The sequence below is a fragment of the Ochotona princeps genome, chromosome 18 (genome assembly GCF_030435755.1).
Source record: "Ochotona princeps isolate mOchPri1 chromosome 18, mOchPri1.hap1, whole genome shotgun sequence".
NCBI classification, from domain to species: domain Eukaryota; kingdom Metazoa; phylum Chordata; class Mammalia; order Lagomorpha; family Ochotonidae; genus Ochotona; species Ochotona princeps.
In genome coordinates, this window is record NC_080849.1 from 45,818,905 (window position 1) to 45,839,008 (window position 20,104).

Genomic DNA, 20,104 nt, shown 5'->3' on the forward strand with positions numbered 1-20,104 from the left:
CTTTTTCCAGGCACATCAGCAGGAAGCTGGATCGGAAGTGGAGCAGCCGGGTCATAAACCAGTGCCCATATGGAATGCTGGAGTCATATTAGGCTCTTTGAACTAGAAGAAAACTGTGTCCCTTCAAAAATAAGGAAGGTGCTGACACTTCCTCTTCTTGTCCCATCCAACATAGGCTTCTTTGCGTCCCCAAATCAACCTGTTGCTACTGACACACCCCTGAACAAATGGCAGCAAAGTTGTTTTCTCTTTGTAAATTCATGGCCCTAACAGGCATACCCAACATGGATTAGCCATTACATTTTTGTTGTTGTTGTTTCGTTTTGTTTTTTAAGAATAAAAAACATGGGCCAGTCAGTGTTGTGGCATGTCGGATTAAGCCTCCATATGGATGTTGGTTTGTGTCCCGGCTGCTCCACTTCAGATCCAGCTCCCTGTGAATGGCCTAGAAAAAGCAGAGGATGGCCCAAGTGCTTGGGCCCTGGCCACCTTTGTTGGAGACTTGGATGACACTCCTGGCTCCTGGCTTCAGCCTGGCTCAGCACCCCCACTGTGGCTACCTGGGGAGAAAATGAACCAGTGGATGGAAGATCTCTGTCTCTTCTCTCTGTGTAACTCTTTCAACTAAGTAAATGCATTGATGAATAAAATGAAAACGGCAGGAATAAGAGAAAAACTTATTTCATAAATTGTGCAGCAAAAAAAAAAAAAAAAAAATTGTGCAGCAATTAAGAATGGAACTTTTCTAACTTTTCTCACTGAAATTTCCACAAGCCCACTGAGCCTGATATAGCATTGTGCAACAAAGGCTGTAGCAACCATCTGTCTTGGGGACATGTGCACCTCACTGAGTAAATTTCTCCTCCCTCTAGCAGGGAGCCCAGAGGGCAGCCCTGGAGTCTATCACTGCCCCCCTCTACTTGGAATCCCTGTTCCCACGCTGCCACCCTAGGCACGCATGTGGCACAGCAGTAAAGAGGCCCCGGGCACCTGTCACAGGAAAGTGCCTGGTTTGCATCCTGGCCCTGCTCCTGCCCACCCTGTGAGGTCAGGACTGATGGCACAAGAACTTGGGTCCAGCCAGTGAAGCAAGACACCTGGAGTGATCTGCCAGTTCCTTTCTTCAGGTTGGCCTGGCCCAGCCAATGCAACATTTGGGAAGTCACACAGTAGATGGGAGATCTCTGTTGTCCAAATAAACCAACAACAGCAGTGATCAAATACTACCAGAGAAACGTCTTTAAATACAAAATGACTAAAACATCAAATGCTGCCCCTTTTGGTATCACTTGGTCCATGGGATGTCTAACACGTGACTACATCCACTTTCCAGACTCTTAACATGAAATAAGTGACTGTCACAAAGCCTATGAAGATTGCCACTAAGTGAGCAACAGAGGAAGATTGCCAAAGAAAATACAGAGATTCATGGATAGCTTTTCCCAGCATATTTAGATTTGCCCTAAGCTAGGGCCTTCATTTCCACGGAGACATTCACTCTTGGGACCCAGCTATGGAATCCAAATTCACAATTCAGAATTGTAAAATGGATCGTAATGCACAGGGCATTTCCTACTATCAAGAGAGAAGCATCTCACTCATAACCGGAAATTAGCTCTAATCTGATCCGGTCGATTTCCTTCTTGACATGATGGAGTGTGGTTGCAGGAAAAAATGGAGCCTGTAACTGAATCATCTGCTATACTTAATACTCAGATAAAATCCTGTAACAGGCTGCATTTGCACTTCCTTAATTCTCTTGCTCTTTAATTGGCCTAATTTCAAATCACATTATTGAGTGAAAAAGTAGCTATCCATTTAAATTCAGTAGCCATAGCAATGCTAAGTGACCTTATTTGTACCAATAGGAACATTTCTACATCCCAAGCTATGCTTCCCTAAATGTATGCCATAATCTTTTATCTATTTATTTATTTTTTTCTGGGCAGCAAGTGAATCACAGTGTCTGATGTAATTTAAAAATAGCTTTAGATTCACTCAAATTGTCAGGCTACCCTCATTTCCTTCTTGAACTCTTATCTCTTCTCCACCTAGGGAAATATTATTGGAGAAATAAAAAACTTTAGCGCGTTTCCTGATTTGTAATTTGCAGACCTGATCCTAACTCATACCTGTCATAAAATAATAATAATAATAAAAACTTTGCTATCTTGGTACAAGGTAAGTGGAAACCAGGGCTGCATCTGCTGCTACAACTGCACACAAACATCAGAGAGCTGGGCACCGTGGACCAGTGCCACCCTGGGAAAAACTCTGCCAGACCTCAGAAGTGCTGCTGATACTGGGGTACTAGGCTGCTCCCCAGTGAAATATCCAAAGCAACCACACACATGACCAGTTTTACTTCTGCTGGGCTTGTAGCCAGTATGTTCCTGTCTAAGCACACTGTGGATAAAGTCTGTCTCTCCACTGCCAGCCCACCCTGACACCCATGACCAGCACAAGCTGCAGATGCTCAACGTCTGCCCCGTGGATCCTCAGGGGCAGGTGTGGACCGATTTGCTCGAATTGGGCCAGCTGAATGCTCTTCATTTCCAGGTCCTAACCAGGTCCCCAAGAGGCTCACTCGACTGGCAGCCTGTCACCCCATGTGCTCGTGAGTCCCAGACCGTGAAATTGGTGACTCACTCTGTCCATCAGAGGTTAAATTCACATCTCTACAGCAGTGATGTTATCTCGTCAGCCCCAATCACAAGCAACCTTCCTGAACTGCAAATATTGACCTGATTTTTAATGCTGCCCAAATCCCTGAATCCACCCTAGGAGGCTCAAATTTCATATGCTTCTGTGGCTGAAAGTCTTCATTAAAGCTGCCCTGTATTTCCAAAAAAAAAAATTTCCTTTTATCCATGGCTGCTTAAATAGTAGACTTGTAGGCTGCACACCCATTCTCTCTTAGATAAAAGGACAAAAATTCTAGAAAAAGCATGGCATGCTGTAAAGCCGCTCCCCTGTATCCAAACGTGCCATCCTACCATCTAATTCCAACCCCTGTTTGTTTTCCTGAGATTCCAACCCCAAGACACATCCCTCAATCACCAGGCACCGAGGCTAATTTTAGTCAAACATGAAGATAACGCTTTTAATCTTAAAGTGCTGCTTATTTGTCAGAGTACTTAAAACCTTAGTGATAGGGTTCTTTCAATAGCACATGAACTCACCGAGTGCCCAGGGGCTGCCCAGAATGGGGGCATACCTAGTACCAAAGAGGTAACAGATGTGACACTTGGATCTTGGCCAGCCAGACAGGAAAGAACAGGACAGTCCTGACGTGGGTGTATTCGGGGTAAAGGCACAGACAGGTCCTGGTGGGAGCCAAGGTTGCTGGTCCCCCGAGAGCAGGAGATATCGCCCTGGCAGAGAGGCAGGGAGGCAGGCGGTGCGGAGAGCTTGTTAAGTCAAGGAAGTTTCTAAGAGAACTAGCAGGCAATGACATAGAGCCTTGCCTTCCACTGCCTGTGTGTAGGCTCGACTAGAGCACAGTGCAAATTTGAGCCACAATGAGTAAACCCCTCAGTACAGGTAGGAAAGCTGGGCTTGCCTTTACGGAGTAAGGCTTAAAGGATGTATACTGACTGGAACTCTCCAACTGTCCATTTACATTAACACAAGTAACAAGTACTTGCTTATGGCGACCTCAACACTGAATTATCCAAATCACACAGAAAGCCTGGGGTTCAAAGGGGCATACCTTGGCATGATGTAAATCCACCCCATACATGGAGAGTTTCTTGGCATTTTCCAAAAAATGCATCTCTGCTTCAGCCGGTGTCATTCCTCTGACAAGGAGAAAAAGTTCTGTTACAAGGTTGCTTTACCTTCTAATCAGTTGGTGTTCAGTATCACAAAAAAACATGGGCAGCAATTTGTCCGAGGGGATACAGTCCAGTTAGGATGCAGCACCCCACACTGGCACAGCTGGGTCCCACACAGTTCTGGCTTCCTGCTAATCCAGGCCAGAAGAGGCAGCCACAGTGGCTCAAGCAGCTGGCTTCCATCACCCTCACAAGAGACCATCTTCCCATCCCCGGCACCTGTGGTGACTAAGTCAGCAGGTGGGAACCAACTCTCTCTGCCTTGCCACGTCAAATGAATAGAGGTTTTTTTTAAAAAATTAAAAGTAGTCAGTTGCTTTTCCGCTGCATGGCAAGGCTTTAAATTTCCCAATGATCTCCCTGCCATTTGCTAAGAAAGCCCCACCAAGTTAACAGCAGACTCATGTTCTATACCTGGCCAAGCATCCTTAATCCAAAACTACACAACCCAAAATACAAAACTTTTTGAGTGCCCAGATTCACTTCAAGTGGAAAATTCCACAACCGATGTATGTGACAGGCCAGGGACAAAACACCGTTGTGCTAAAAACATACACAATTACCTCTGAGCCATGTGTATAAGACACACAGGACTGTTCATGGAAAGGCACAGATGAAAACAAATAAAAACAATTGTGTATGGATGTTAAAACTTTTTAGGACCCAAATTAACTCAGGTTTTAATTCCATTTTCTTCAAACTTTTGAAAGGGCTCTTACATTAATATTACATAAAATTACTTTCAAGTTATGTGCCCTGGGGCTATATGAAACAGAAATGAATTTTGGGCTTAGAGTTGTGTTCCATTGCCAAGACATGCAAAAATTTCCAAATGAGAAACACTTCTGGATCCAGGTATTTTAGATAGGGCTATTCAACTTGCAGGGAGGGAGGACTATGAGACAAACAGCCTTGGGATATGTTCATTATGTGTTCATTCCGATGAACGCCTGGACTTGCTGAGGGTGAGTACCTAGCCTGGGATTTTTCCAGGTACAGACCTTCACAGCATGCCTAATTCCTAAAGATACAGAAATCGGTACTATGGGGATGGGTGGCCGAGGTGACGCTCCTAAGTCAAGGCATAACAAAGCAGTGCTCCCGGGATTCCTGCCACTAACCTGTGGCTCTTGTGCAATTCGATTACTTTATCTTCCAGTTCTTTCGTGTGGTTCGGTGCAAAGCGGAACTCGCTAATGTAATCGTTCCCGCATTCGTCTGGGTCATAGTCTCCGAGTTCTGACTGGACAGTGTAGGAGCCCAGCAGGGCAAGGGTCACAAAAGAGCAGGGCAGCCTTCCAGACACGATGTCATCACGCAACTGTAAGCAGAGGTAGTACCTTCCGGGGACCGAGAGGACAGAACCAGGAGCCAGCGTCAGCGTGTTTGAAAAGGAGATCATTTGGTCTACATTGGAGGTGAACTATTTGTCCCTGCTGAATAACTTCTGTAGGAAAAATTTTCCAACACTTTGATAGCTACAGGATCTGTATTTGAAACAGTTATTACGGAAAAATACTTGGCTGTACGTGTAATAGTTAAGGTCCTCAAATTGCAAGTCAATATTTGTAGTAGGATAGTTTATCAATAAAGCGCAGAGTAAAATCAATCTAGAGACATATTCTACCAACATCTTTCAAAATAATTTTGAAAAGCAAATAACCCCCAAGGGAACTCCCAAAATCCTTTGCTAGGGGAATGGTGACACAAAAATGAAGCTTCTAATTGTAATTATTAAGCCCCAATTATCTTAAGGAAGTCGTGTGTTGACATCCGGATGGTAGGTCTTGTCACATGACCCGGATGGATTTTAGGCGACTCCATGGCAATGTGTTATTAAACTCTGTCCTCCACTGGTGTGTTCCTAACCGGACAGCTCTTCAGTAAAACTGCTAATAATTTTGCTTGTCTGCATTTCTCACTTTTAAAAATGAGTAGCTTCCTTCATGCTAACAAACATGAAGACTGGTTCTGGAGAATTATGACTTAAAATCTGAGAATTGGTCACTGGAAGTAGGTCTAAACTGGTGAAACGCACTGCCTTTTCATATAATGTTGTCACAAAATAAGAAGATCTCTAATGGCCAATTTGTCGTGTTACTTTGCTTTGAAGATTTACACATGGTATGCTTACTCTCAAAGATCCCAAGGAAAGCATTAACATTGGTGAGTTTCAATGCTACCTATCACGGCATGGCATACACATATGATAATAAAACCTTGTATCTTTCATAGAGATTAACCGCCAACGTGGTACGCAGGGGACTGCAATCAAGGCTTACGACCTGCTCTGTGTATGATTTTATGCTGGCATTTCAAGGAAAATTCATGTAATCCAGACACAAAAATTCTTAAACATTTAACAGGCTCGACAAACATTACCCAAGTTGACAGAAAGGAATCATGCACTAAATTTTCAAATCCTAGAATAATAGGCTCTCTAGTTATCAATTAGCCATAATTAAATCATTCTTCAATATTGACTAAGAAGAATCTTTACATAAGAAATTATGAATTTTCTCGGATGTAGTACAAATATAAAGGAAAGCCTGTGGAACTAATTGATATCCTTCTTCTAATACATATGTCTGGTGAGATGAGTTTAAGCCTAGCAAGTGACTGAAGCTGTTCCAAGTAAATTCCCTTTTGAGAAAAAGTCTTCCAAAGCAGGATGTGAGGTTTACGCAGAAAATCCTGCCCACAGCAAGCCAAATTGCTCTAACCGGTCATAGCCTTCCAAACTAGACCAGTGGATGGAACTCTGTGTCTTCCCTTTCACCCAATTCATTTCTTGAAGTTCTGCTCCAGAGGTTGACAAATGGAGTGTGTGCTGGGGAGTAAATTTGGGAGGGGATTTAGTCATGAGGATGGCAGCTTTGAGAATGGAAGAGCCCTTTTAAAGGAGGCCAGGGAGAAAGCCCCAGCCCCAGCCCCCACGTGGGCACACAGCATAAAGCTGGCATCTGCACCAGATCCCCACCACGGTGTGATCTGCCAGCATCCTCACCTCACCAACAACCAGCTCCCAGCACCGGGCGCTGCAGCCCACCGCGTCTCTGATGTGGTAGAGCATCCAGTACAGCTTAGACACCTCATGTAGCTTTCCGAAGGGATCTTATTGACATTCTAGGCCCACTCACAAGCTGGAATAGACTGACGTTGGATGCGTTTTCTAGTGTTCCCTACCTCCCCCAAAATAATCACGTTGCTTATATACGCAGGGCACAGAAAGTAAATTCCTAAATTCACATGCGTTTATGTGTCTGTGCGTGTGAATTTTAAAAATAGCTGTCAAGTATCAAAATAGTTACATAAACCACAGAGGCCTCTTAAAGACATTTTTAGTCTGCTGTAAAGCAGGGCTGCTAGAACTGCTCCATCCCTTCGGGCTGGACTCTATCCAGTCTGACTCTGGTGGGAGGATGGCAGCATCTCCACGGTGCAGGTGTTCCCACCAGGGCCGGGCAGGGGAAGTCACGGGTTAGCACCACCCAGTCGGCTCTGAGAAATGGGGTCTGGCAGCTCCTCTCCTCGGATGTTTAGTTTTCATGGAGTTGTCTTCCGCTTGCCACTCGAGTGGGATTGATTGTGAGCCTGGGAGAGGTAGACTCCTTTCTGCTCTGGAGCATTTAAGAGAGGCCCACCTCCCCAGTTTTGCCTCCCAAGAAAATTACAGCCAGCTTTCAAGTACCTGGTGATATCTTCCGACAGCTGGGCAGGGTCTGGTGGGTAAAATTTCACATTAAATGAAAAGTGCCAAGCACCACCTGTAGGGATGGCAAATAAATAAATAAATAAATAAAAAAGTAAAGATCCCAGTAGAAGTTTAGGAAATCTCCTTATACTTTTGATTTGAATTGATAGTCAAAACAGCCGTAATGCTGAATACGAACAGCCTGGACACTGATCACTACCGGAAAACAAGGAGGTCTCTGTTCCATGAATCTCACAGATAAGTCAGAAATTTATTTTTGTTCTAATCTTCAATCGAATCCTTCAATGGCACTTCTAAACTGCCACAGAAATTGACCCAGCTTCCTCCCTTTCTAAGGATCAAAGGTAACGCCTCAGAGGAAAGAACAACAGTGAATGATGTGCTAATCCCGATCAGATAAGTCCAGCATGGACTGCATTTACATTGTCTTGAAGTTCTGAATAGCTCACACTAATACCACAGACAAAATTCCCATTTTCTTTGTCCTGTTGTGTTACTAGTTCTTCCTATTATAAACGCAAGGAACTATTCAAAATTTGTATTTGTGAGTTTTTTAAAAGATTATTTTTTTGGAAAGGCAGAATTACAGAGAGAGAGATAACCTCTGACCATTAGCTCATTCCCCAAATGGCTGTAACAGCTGGAGCTGGGTTGGTGTGAATCCAGGACCTTCCTTTGGATGTCTCACGTGGATTCAGGGGCCCAAGTACATCCTCTATGCTCTGCTGCCTTCCCAGGCACATGACCTGGGAGCAGGATCAGAAGTGGAAGAGTCAGGACTCAAACTGGCCTGTGTTGCAGACTGAAGCTTTTTTTACTACATGACAAAAGAGGCTGCTATTTCTGATTTTTTAAAAAAGACTTATTTGAGAGGCAGAATGGCAGAGAAAGAGAGAGAGAGAAGAGAATCTTTAACCAGTGAGTGCACTCTCCAAATGTCTGAAACAGTAACAATCAGGGCTATGTAAGGTTGAAAGCAGGAGCCAGGAAATTCATGCAGGTATCTCATGCACATGACAGCAACATAAATTCTGGGCCATCATCTGTTGCCTCGGAAGAACACTAGCAGGAAGCTGGATTGGAGTAGCTGGATTCCCTCCAGGCACTGCAATGTGAGAGGTGGGTGTCCCAGCAGTGGCTTAACTTGCAGCAGCACAGTGCTGCCCCAGCCAAAGGTCTATATGGGAAGCTGAAAATTTTTCCCTTGTTCGGAGAAATTTCTAATGAAATAGATACCTAAGTATACAAGGGGCCTTTAAAAATCATGACAACATATATTATGAAAAGCTACTATGTTTTTTTTTTTCCACCAAAATAAACTTACATGTTCATTCTGTTTCTCCTGGAACCCTCACACAACTCCCCTTCGCCCAGGATTTAGCCATCATCCGGTGCCATTCACAGCAGGACGTGCTCTCTCTGCAGAGCCTAGAGAGGTGAGCCTACGGCTCTCTACATTCTGCACCATCCACTCACATCCCTGAAACACTGCCTAAGCCTTAGTAAGGTCTGCCTTTCATCAGTGGCTAACAGTGAGTGATTTATCAGTACAGACATGGAAATCACACCCTTTCGTCCTTGCCGATACCACTCACTCAGTGTGACCTGATCACTCCTTCAACTTGCCTTGTTCCCTTCTTTTGCTCTCCGCATGCACTGAGTTACCCCAGGCTGGGAAGTTCCTGTCTGTTTCGCTGCATATACTTCTCTCCACCGCAGCAGCACACTACTGGCTCCACAGTGGAAGTCCCGTCTGTATTCTGCCTACTCAGAAAGTCCCTCCCAGTCTCCCTGGTACCCAAACTGGAAGCCTGTCCCCTGTACTTCCTCACTCACAGCCACAGGCTCACTCTCACTCCATGATTTTGTGACCTGGTGCTTTGAACACTCTCCCCTAACGCTGCCAAGTGCCACTTGCTTCCAACTAAAGGACCACTAGAAACTCCGTTTCTCCATGATTTCTTCCTGCTCAAACTCTCAGAAGCAAGGTCCAGTTCTGCCAACATTATTTGGCTTTTTGTTTGAACTGCTGTATTTTTTTTCGCCCCGAGTATCTAGACTTAGCTTCACTAGTTCCCTACACTTCTGTCATAAATGGAATAGATTTCTCATTGTGGTTCATTTTTTTTTAAGTTCATGGGATATGCACATTAACATTCAAATCTTTTTTTTTTCCATGAACTTCCTTTTAGATAATATTTATTTGAAAGGCCATGAGAGAGAGAGAGAGAAACTAGTTTTCCTAGCTGCTGGTTCACTCCCCAAAGATTCAACAGCCAGGGCTGGCCATCTTTCACCTGTCCCTATGCATCTGCTGCCTCTGCAGTGCAGTTATAGGAAGCCTGATCAAAAGTAGAGCATCCACGAGTCAAACCGGTGTTCTCACACGGGATGCCAGCCTCATGATCAGTGGCTCAAACCACTGCATCACACTGGTCCAAACAGTTAATTCTGACACTACTGTTTGCAGCGCATTTAAGATTCCACAGGACAAAGATCAGCAATCATTCGCTGTTCACTATCCTTTTAACACCACTCAATATGTTATTGAAGGCTAGAGGAATTAAAAACCTGTAATATTTGCCAGCCAAATATATTTCTAGTGATTGTTTCCCTTACTATTTTCAAAAACATTTCCTATTCTAAACTGCAGTCTTACTTGGTGTCACTTTCCTATCAATTCCTACTCAACTTTGGGCCTGGCACAGTGGCTAAAGTCCTCACCACGCATGCGGCTGGGATCCCATATGGGCACCAGTTTGTGTCCTGGCTGCTCTTCTTCCCATCCAGCTCCCTGTTTGTGGTCTGGAAAAGCAGTCGAGGACAGCCCAAAGCATTGGGACTGCACCCACGTGGGAGACTGAGTAGATTCCTGGCTTCTGGCTTCAGATGGGTTCAGCTATGGCCATTGTGGCCACTTGGGGAATGAGTCAGCAGGTGGGAGATCTTTCCTCTGTCTTTCCTTCTCTCTGTAAATCTGATTTTCCAGTAAAAAAAAAATCTTTAAAAAAAATAGATCTTTTTGATTGTAGCCAATAATAATAAGGTTCAAAATGACAGCTTGCTTTCTTCTGAGGAAGTGGAATTAAATATAATAGAGTAGTTAAACGGAAATGGATTTATTGTTCTTTTATCATTTTTATCCATTTCAAAGTATACCTTGAAACCAATGAGTTATTTTGTAATATAATTAAATAATCTTATAAAATCAAGGAGAAAATTATAAATTGGGAAACCAATATATATAGCAAAAGAACAGAAAAGACATTTTGATGCAAAAACTCTTATTCCAGGAAAAACCAGTTATAAAACATAATGGGCCCAGCAAGTCCCCGAGACGCTTGTTAAAATGCCAGTTCCAGAGATATTCATTCCAGAGATTCGGAACATAGCACAGGAACCTCTCTGTTGGCTTATTTATTTTTGTAAAGGCGGAAAACCTGAATTTTGAAAAATTTTGTAATTATTCTAAAAAAATGGGCTTCAGAACAAAACTAAAAGTTACTCCTACTAATAATTACAGGTCTCTCAGGACATTTTGAAAATGATGGGTAAGCTTATAGAAACTGTAATCTAGCTAATTGAGGCTCACAACCTGAAAACTGAAGAAAGGCGTGAGTTAAACCCCAGGTACAGTGGCCCATAAAGAACCTGGAGAAACAAATCAACAATGAATGAGCTTGCAACCCTGTCTCTGCTCAGATGAGGGCCCTGGTGAAAAGAGAAAACGAAATACCTTGAACACAATGAAATGAGTATTTCTACATGCTGATGTAGGATTTTAAATTACAAATGTATGATACATAAAAAAACTGATGCTGAGGGGAATCCATTCTTACCAAAACAAACAAACAAACAAACAAACATTCTAATTTCAGCCTTCTGTGCAAGCCCAATCTTAAAAATTTTAAAGAATGCAGCATTCATGTGATTAAATTATTATACGAGTATGTATATGCTCTATATAATAAATATACTACATTTATAATCACAAGATATTAAAAGGTTCAGGATCTGGAATGCATAAAAGAACAAGCTTTTAAGTTTCAGAATGTACTCTGCTATTTATAACTTAAAACTGCCATCACTCTGCTCTTGCTTCTGTTAAAGACCTTATTGTAGAAATACTCTGTGTACTAAGAGCACGATAAGGAGAGAAGAATCCTTTTATCCTTGAGATTCAAGAAGAGGAAGTGATGCTGCAATAATTACACCCAATAGGATAACATTGCTCTATCTTAGCAGGATGCACATTATTTGTTTGTTTGTTTTATTGGAAAGTCAGATTTACAGAGAGAAGAAGACACAGAGAGAACGATCTTCCATTCACTCCCCAAGAGGCCTCGGTGGTTGGAGCTGAGCCCATCCGAAGCCAGGAGCTAAGAGTCTCTGCCAGGTCTCCACGCAGCTGCAGGGTCCCAAGGATCTGGGCCGTGCCCAACTGCTTTCCCAGGCCACAAGCAGGGTGCAGGAAGGAAAGTGGAGAGGGTGGGACAGGAACTGACACCCATATGGGATCCCAGCACATGTGCGGTGAGGAATTCAGCACTAGGCTACCAAGCTGAGCCTACAACACACGTTTTGACAACAGAGTATTTTAACGGATGGGAAACAACAGGTGACACACATTCTCTTCAGCAAAACTGCAGGATACAAAGTCAACATCGAAACTCAGTAGTGTTGTAACATGAAGTCACATGAAAAAGCAATCAGGAAAGCGATCCCACTTCTAACAGCTGCCAAAAAATACCTAGGCACAACCATTTAATCAAAAGAAGGAAAAATCCCTATAATCAAAGGTACAAAGAGTAGACGCACTGAAGAGGACACACATCCACAAATGGAAAGACATCTCATGCTTACAGATGGGAAGAAGTAACACTGTTAAAACGTGCAATCTATCCAAAGTGATTTACAGATTCAGTGCAACCCTTATCAAAATGCCAATGAATTTTTTTTTCTCAGAAAGTAGAAAAATCACTACTAAAATGTGTTGTAGGGGGCCACAGAAGAACCTGACTAGCCAAACCAAAGTGAAATAAAATGAACAAAGCAGGAAGCATTATAATATCTGACTTTAAAACATGTTCCAATGTTACAGTTGTAAAAACAGCATGGTAATGGCATCAAAAAGATAGCAAAGAGACCATAACTAAACCCATGCACCCCTGGCCAACTAATCTTTGACCAAGATGTAAATATGAAATGAAAAAAAAGGATAGAGTTTTCCACAAATCAGATACCCATATGTAAGAAAATTAAACTAGGCTTCCTTTTCACTATATAAAAATATCAACTCCAAGTGGATCCAAGACATAAATATAAGACTTGAAACTTTTGAAAGTATTATAAGAAAGACCACTAAAATGGACAAGGATTTTTCTGGATCAAACCTTAAAACCATAGGAAACGAATTAAAAAATTCACAAATGGCATTTCATGAAACTAAAGACTTCTACACAGCACAGAAAACAATCATCAGTGTGAAGAAACAACTGAAAGAATGGGAGAAAATACTTGCCAGTTACATATCTAACAAGTGGCTAATATCCAGAATATACAACAAACTTTATAGTAGAAAAACAGAGTTCAATTAAAACTGGGACAATAGAGCTAAACATAGATTTCTCCAACAAAGATACATAAATGGCCAACAGGTACTCAACAAAATGTTCAATATCAGTAAAAAAAAAATCTAAATTTAGAAATACACCCATTTTTTCTTGTCTCCTCCCTTCTATGTAAGATTGTCAGTTTTCTTCACGTGGTTGTCATAGAGACTGCATCATGAAAATATCCCTTCAATTTCATGTTCTGATTACCCCTTTGGTTTTCTTCTTGTAGAAAGGAGGACAGGGGACAACAGAAATTGGAAGTTAATGCAAGAAACAATTCCATGAACAACAGAAGGGAATGCTAGTTGGTACAGCTTTTCTCCCAACAGCAATCATTCAGCACTGGACACTTTACCATACACCATGCAAGGCTCTGTGGTTATTAACTAGCACAACATTTTGCTCATCAGACGAGCCCAGGAACATATGTACAAAGAAATAATCACCACCTTCCAGAAAAATCTTTCACGTTTACTCACTATCCTGAATTTCAGAATAAGGAAAAACAGTTCTCATTACTTTTCTTGATCATAGCCATAGCTATCCCTGTTTTAAAAATCCCAATTGAATTATTTCTCTCCAACTAATTCACTGTCATTTTCTGTTAGCTTCATTATTGAGTACCATCATCAAATTTCTCTACATGTATAGTAAAATGAGGTTTTAATGATATAAATCATCAGTAAAGTCTTTAATATCTAGGAGTAGAGTGATTTCCACCCCTTTGGCAATAGTATTTGCTATGAAGTTATTTCAAACTGCTTACTACTAAGTACCTTTATTAGTATTCAGGCATTTGGATTACCTTAGGACTTAACTGATGAAAATTCAAAGGGAATGAGGTTTTGTGTGAACTGGTCCTGAGTCTATTCTTCCACTAGAATTAGTTGTTCAGAAAAATTAATCAAGGTTTTATGGATAAAATAAGAACTGCTTAAAATAATTATTTTAAATCATAAAGATTATTCATGCTTGAGGTAAAAATAAAAGTTAAAAATAAAACTAAACTCCTCCTTCTCATCTTCCTGTATATTGCATGCCAGCATTGTTATTATCTCGCATGTCTTGCAAAAGTTCCCCATGTACGCACCAGGGTGCTTCAAAGGTGTGGGGGGAAATGGAATTAAAAGATACATTTATTTTGGTGCCAAAAATTAAATCCACATGTATTTCTTTTCATTTGCATACTACCCATGAACTTCCGGAAGACCTTTCATATACCTAAGCTTTTAACAATAAATGTGGTAGATATTATTCTGCAGATTGACTTTTGGTAATAAGGGCTAAGATTATTTATTTGACCACTCCATGGTATAAATGAATATTTGTTTGTAGCTCTCTGTCATTGCAAAAAGCTTAATAATGAACTTCGATGTGTTTACACACCTTTTTCCCCAATAGATATGGTGAGTACATTTCTCCAAGGAAATCTGAGGGTCAACAAGGACTTTTTAATTTGAATGAACACTGACCAGTTTGCCTTCCTAAAGCATTGCTCAAATTTCTCCCTCAGCCAAGGGCGCATGATCACCAGTACAGTTTATTGCTCAATTGTTTAAGTTTCTGCTCATCTGGACTTGCTGAAAAAGGTTGTTTCACTTTAACTCCATTTAATTTTTAGTAAGATTTAGAAGTTCCTTTTCATACTCTTGTGAGACACGCAACTTGTTCCATGCATTACAGAATATATGCTTTTTCTTTAATGTTTTATTTGAAAGGCAGAGTGAGTAAAAGAAAAACAGTGCTTTCATGCACTGGCTCATTCTACATGCATCAACAGCGGGGGCTGCACCAGGCTGAGGCCAGAATCCAAGGACTCCACATCCAGTTCTCCCACGTGGCTGGCATGACCCTGCGAGTACGTAAACCCCCAGCTGCTGCCTCCCTCGTTGCACACAGCATCAGCTGAGTTGGAAGTGGGTTGGGACTCTGACAGGAAGGGTGGGCATGCCAAGTGGCAGCTTAACTTGTTATGCACAAAGCCCACTACGTAAACAGACCTTTCTTAACTCCCCTTAAGGGACTTACTGGACGACAGACCTTAGTCTGACTTGTATTTCTAAATTACCAAATGAATACTCTGGGCTTGACTTGTATGTATTTGTGGCACTTAGACTTAATTTGACATTAATAATTAAGTTTGGAATCTTTATATAGTTAACTGCCAATTGGAGCATCACTTGATTAAATCACTTCCCCTCCCCACCGTTCCCCCCCCCGTATCTATGAGCCGGCAGAGGAGTTAAGTGTCACAGTGATTTTGATCTCCAGTCATAATGAAGAAGAATGGGTATTCTCTGAGAACAACCTGCCAAATCACGGCTGCGATTTTAACGTGTTTTTCAAACACCGCAAATTCACACTAGTGAAGTTCATACGGACTACCGATTCAGACAACCCAGCTTGCCAAGAATCCCCAATACCAGAGAGAATAATGCGAAAGAACTTACTTCGAATCTGTTTTTTAATTTCCTTCGCAGGGTCCAACCAATTCTGAAAAGGAAATGACATTTTGAGCTTGACTCAGAATAAAATACAAACAGTGTAATACTGATTAGGTGCAGATACGCCCTGAATGTATTAAGAGAGCAGATGGTCACGCAAAGGTCCCCCTCCCCCCAGCTGTGGTCCTTTCCCACATCGGGTGCTCCCTCCTTGAGGTCCCACAAGGTCCCACAAAAGTGCAGGTGCTGCCTGAATGAGAAAACGTGAGGGTGTGTATCATTTGTGCTTGCAAAATATTTTGATTTACAACCCTCAGGGATTCAAGCCCCCAAAGAAATGGGGCAGGAGGATGGTAGAAGATTTTTGTGTTCAAGCAAATGATCTGAGCTAAGCAGGACTCGACACACTCATGTCCTAGTTCCTGACTTCCACACTGGTGACTCCTGGGATCACAGATGCTTATGCTTCTATCTGGAAATCCAGCCTAACAAAACAACACTTGATGAAGACTTTGTGATTTTTTTTTCCTCCTGGGGAAAAATCAGATTATTAACCCTGAAGGCCAAGGATTTCAGCAGGTATCAGGGTGACTCACGGGACAACACTGCAATGTGGGCCACCTACGAGGGAGACCTCTGTGCGAGGGAGACAATGTTCTCCTCCTGCCTCTCAGGTGGTTGTGCATATGCTCTGAACAGCCTGTATCAGCTGCAAGCATCTACTCAGGTGTCACACGATGACAAGGGTCAACTCATACCACCTCACTTTCTAATCTTTTAAGAATATGAATGTATAACAAGATACATTAAGGATCACACAGAAACCCCAATAGTAAGCTACTCTGGCAATCTCAATTGCGATTGTGATTTCTTCAGAGAATTTCAGAGTGTGAAAATGCTGTCCACATCGGATCTCTGTGGTGTGCCTTTTCCATTGGCTCAGTCTGCTAAATGGTGGCATTCCAAAGGGGAACCCCAGAAAAAGCTTTCCTGCAACCACAGTAACTCCAGTTTGAAAAAAAAAAAAAATCAACAGAAGAGCTGACTTGCTGTTCTTAAAATATTCAGCTGAAAGGGAGTTGTCAAGGATATCCTTCATGAAGAATGAAGGTGATTACCAGCATTGAGGGACTCACAGTCCTAACGCGGGCATGTGGAGAGCTTCCCACCCATTCTGTTAGCCACATTCACGCAGGAACGAGCAGTGAGCAACAGCTGCCATGCTCTTTGATGGCTCACCTTCTGGTTTTCAGCATCTCGGTACGTAAGGCCAAAGTAGTCTTTTTCTAGCAGGTTCAGGTGTTCGCACACTTTGTCAAACAGCACTTGCCCCCTGGACCGTTTCTATGGGAAACACAACAAGGACAGGTGTCAACAAAGCAGCATCTCCCAGCTGGTGACAATAAAATGGGGTGAGATTTGAAACATGCTTAACTGTTCAGTGAGTGAGCAGCAAGTACAATCACTTTGCCAACTCCTGTTTCTGGAAAAGGAACAGCAACATGGGTCTCAGCTGTAAAATCCTACGTGAATAAGCACACAGAATCAAAGTCCGCCCATCACATTACAAGGGAGTGCAGATAGATGGATGGACAATTTCCAAATCAAAACAATTTTCAAATCAAAGCAGCTGAGGAAAGCAACCCAATACTGGGAAGCTTCAAGTCTAATGAAATCAAAGAATTCTGTCTGTGAATGGGAGCTTATAGTATTCACGTAAGAATCCCCCACTCAGTTCCCTTCTCTATACTCATATTCTAAGCCTGAGTAACCCTCATCTTCTTCTTGGTTGTAGAATGACACTCAAGCACAATTTCATATTCTAATCCTTACATGAAAATTCTCAGGATCACTTCTCAAGTTTATTAAACCATCATTCATATGTTTACTTTTGTTAGCTGCCCTGAATTTGTTTTAAGTTGCAATGTTGAGCTTTCTTTTAACTCTTTTTAGAACAAATATTGGTTATTAAGCATAAAATGTTCATTTAAAGATTTTTATTTCTCCTATGTAAGATACAAAAGATCATGGAAATTGAATTAAATGATAAGCTCATAACTTGGAAATGCATGGATTTTTTCATAATATTCATTTTCTATGATTTGCTTAACGATCTCATATATATATATGCTGTTTTTTTTTTTTTTTTTTACAATCAAGTAGTCATCAGAAAAAAGGGAAAAAAACTCATCAGCTTCATTTACTGTGACACATTTTATCACACTTTCATCTAATCCTTGCAAGGACTTTAATCATAGCCTTGGAGTCTGCAGTGGATTAAGGGGCAACAATTAAGCCAAATCACTCTTTTGTTTGTGTGTTATTGACATTTTATATCTAATACTTTAAACATATTTGCCTTTAAGCTTTCATGCGTTAACAATGAGATACATGAAAGTTGACTAAGTACACGCAAGCCCAAATATTAAACATCCAAGAGAAAAATGGTAGGGGTTATTATTGTGCAACTTCAAACTATATTGAAAATTAATTACTTGGTTCTCTAAAGCATGAATGTTTTACCAAAAAGATAAATTTATGATGGAAAAGTAAAGTCTCATCGGTTGAGAAAATAGTTCCACAGTTAGCCCAACAATGTATCATTTCTCATTTGACATGAATAAATGGTACAGCAAAACTCTTGTAGGTTTAATGCTTTTACTCATAAATGACAGCATGTTATTTCTGAAGTATGCTTGGGACATTATAAAGTATTACGTCCAAAAAAGGGTTCCCCCCCTCCATGTTTCTATTGACATCATCTCCAATTTACTTAAAAAGCTCACAGATGAGAGCTGCAGCACAGTGCTGACGGCTCTGGGAAGCTGCTTTACAATCAGAGAGAATGCAGGTTTGAATCTTAACTGTGTCTCTTGTGGCTGCAGAAACCAGTAATTGCCCTTTGTAAAGCAGATACCATGTCAGCTGCTTCTCTGGGATAGTTGATAGTAAAATAAAATAATGTATTCAAAATCGGTCCACTGGTGACACCCGTCAAGCCTTCGAATCTTAACTCTTATTTTAGCCCAGGGTAGGAGAAATGGGAGAATAACTAATATAAACATATTATTATGTGTTCTTTCTACAGAAACACACAAGAATACATGCAGAAAAACCCTAAAATGGAATGAAAAGGTAAGCTTATGTTGGCTCAAAAGAATATGAAAGTTCATGCATATAAGAGGTCTTCAAATGTTCATGAAAATATGTATTTTTTTTCAAAATGTTGTATCTGGTTTTTATTAAAAATGAAATTGGAAAGCTTACACAACTATGATTCCAGAATAGATCTGACATAAGGTTTGTTGCTGTGCCACGGCTGAAAGCTTATCATTAGATGTTTGTCTTCATCCCTGGGTGGCTCTCAGACTCAGAAGTTCTTTTCCTTTTTGCCAGAACTGAACTCTGATAGTACTAGACTTACCAGTATTTTCACATAATTCTATTTCTTTTTTTTTTACATTATTATTATTGCTATCATTTTATGGTACAGTTCCATATTCCCTTATCCCCTCCCCAATTCCTTCCCCCCCCCCACCTAGTTCCTCTGTATCATTACTAACATATAGTTCTTCATACTCAGTCATATGTCCATCATTGTGGGCATGGACACTGGCAAAGAGTCCAGAATCCTATTGTCAAGATATAGTAAACAGTTTCATTGTAAGTCCATCTTTGTCTGGAAGCAGAAATGCATACTACATTGTATCCTCACATCTGGATGTTAGTCTCCATTTCACAGCTACTGTACATCCCCTTAAATGAAAAGTCATGATACAAAATCAACAATAGAAAGAAAAATAGAAATTTACAATGCCATGAAGTTAAATGACATGTTACTAGATATGACAGTCTCCATTACACAGCTACTATACATCCCCTTAAATGAAGAGCCACAAAACAAAATCAACACCCAGGAGAAAACAGAAAATAACAACATCAAGAAATTAAATAACATGCTATTAAATGACTAACATGTAGCTGAAGAAATGAAAATCAAGAACCTTCTTGAAAAAATGATGCCACTGCATGATCTATGAGTCACTGAATGATTTAGTCAGAAGAAAGTGTTTTGAAGAGATGAAACCAACAGAAAACAACAAAACCCATGTGATACAGTTTCCGCTGATCTTTGTTGAAGTGTGTCTCCTCCAGACAATAAACAGATGGGTTTTGTTTTTTAATCCAGTCTACTAATCTATGACATTTGATTGAGCTTAAGCCATTTACATTCAGAGTTTAATATATATGGGTGGCACTTTGGTCCTGTCATTTTAGGAATGGGTTGTTCATTGGTTTTGTCTTCTGTTGTCATTTTACTTGGATGTTCTTCCCATTTGCCTTTGGTTTTGGTAGGTGCTATTCCTCTTCTCTGTCAAGAGAACTTCTTGAAGTATCATTTGTAGGGCAGGTTTGAAAGAAGCAAATTCTGTTAGCTTTTCTTTACTGTGGAAGAATTTTATTTCATTTTCAAAGACAAAAGAAAGCTTTGCT

General features: G+C 41.1%; 1 protein-coding gene across 8 annotated transcripts in view; it reads right to left on the reverse strand.

The window, feature by feature from the left end:
* EPB41L3 (erythrocyte membrane protein band 4.1 like 3) overlaps positions 1–20,104 on the reverse strand; it is a 143,691-nt gene that overhangs the window by 36,884 nt on the left and 86,703 nt on the right. For all 8 annotated transcript variants that reach the window (XM_058677159.1, XM_058677166.1, XM_058677163.1 and 5 more), the window contains exons 4-8: positions 16,850–16,954; positions 15,617–15,659; positions 7,528–7,603; positions 4,958–5,176; positions 3,713–3,800 (exon numbers count right to left, since the gene is read on the reverse strand). In XM_058677159.1, coding sequence (XP_058533142.1) covers positions 3,713–3,800; positions 4,958–5,176; positions 7,528–7,603; positions 15,617–15,659; positions 16,850–16,954 — 531 coding nt within the window. The remainder of the gene's footprint in view (positions 1–3,712; positions 3,801–4,957; positions 5,177–7,527; positions 7,604–15,616; positions 15,660–16,849; positions 16,955–20,104) is intronic.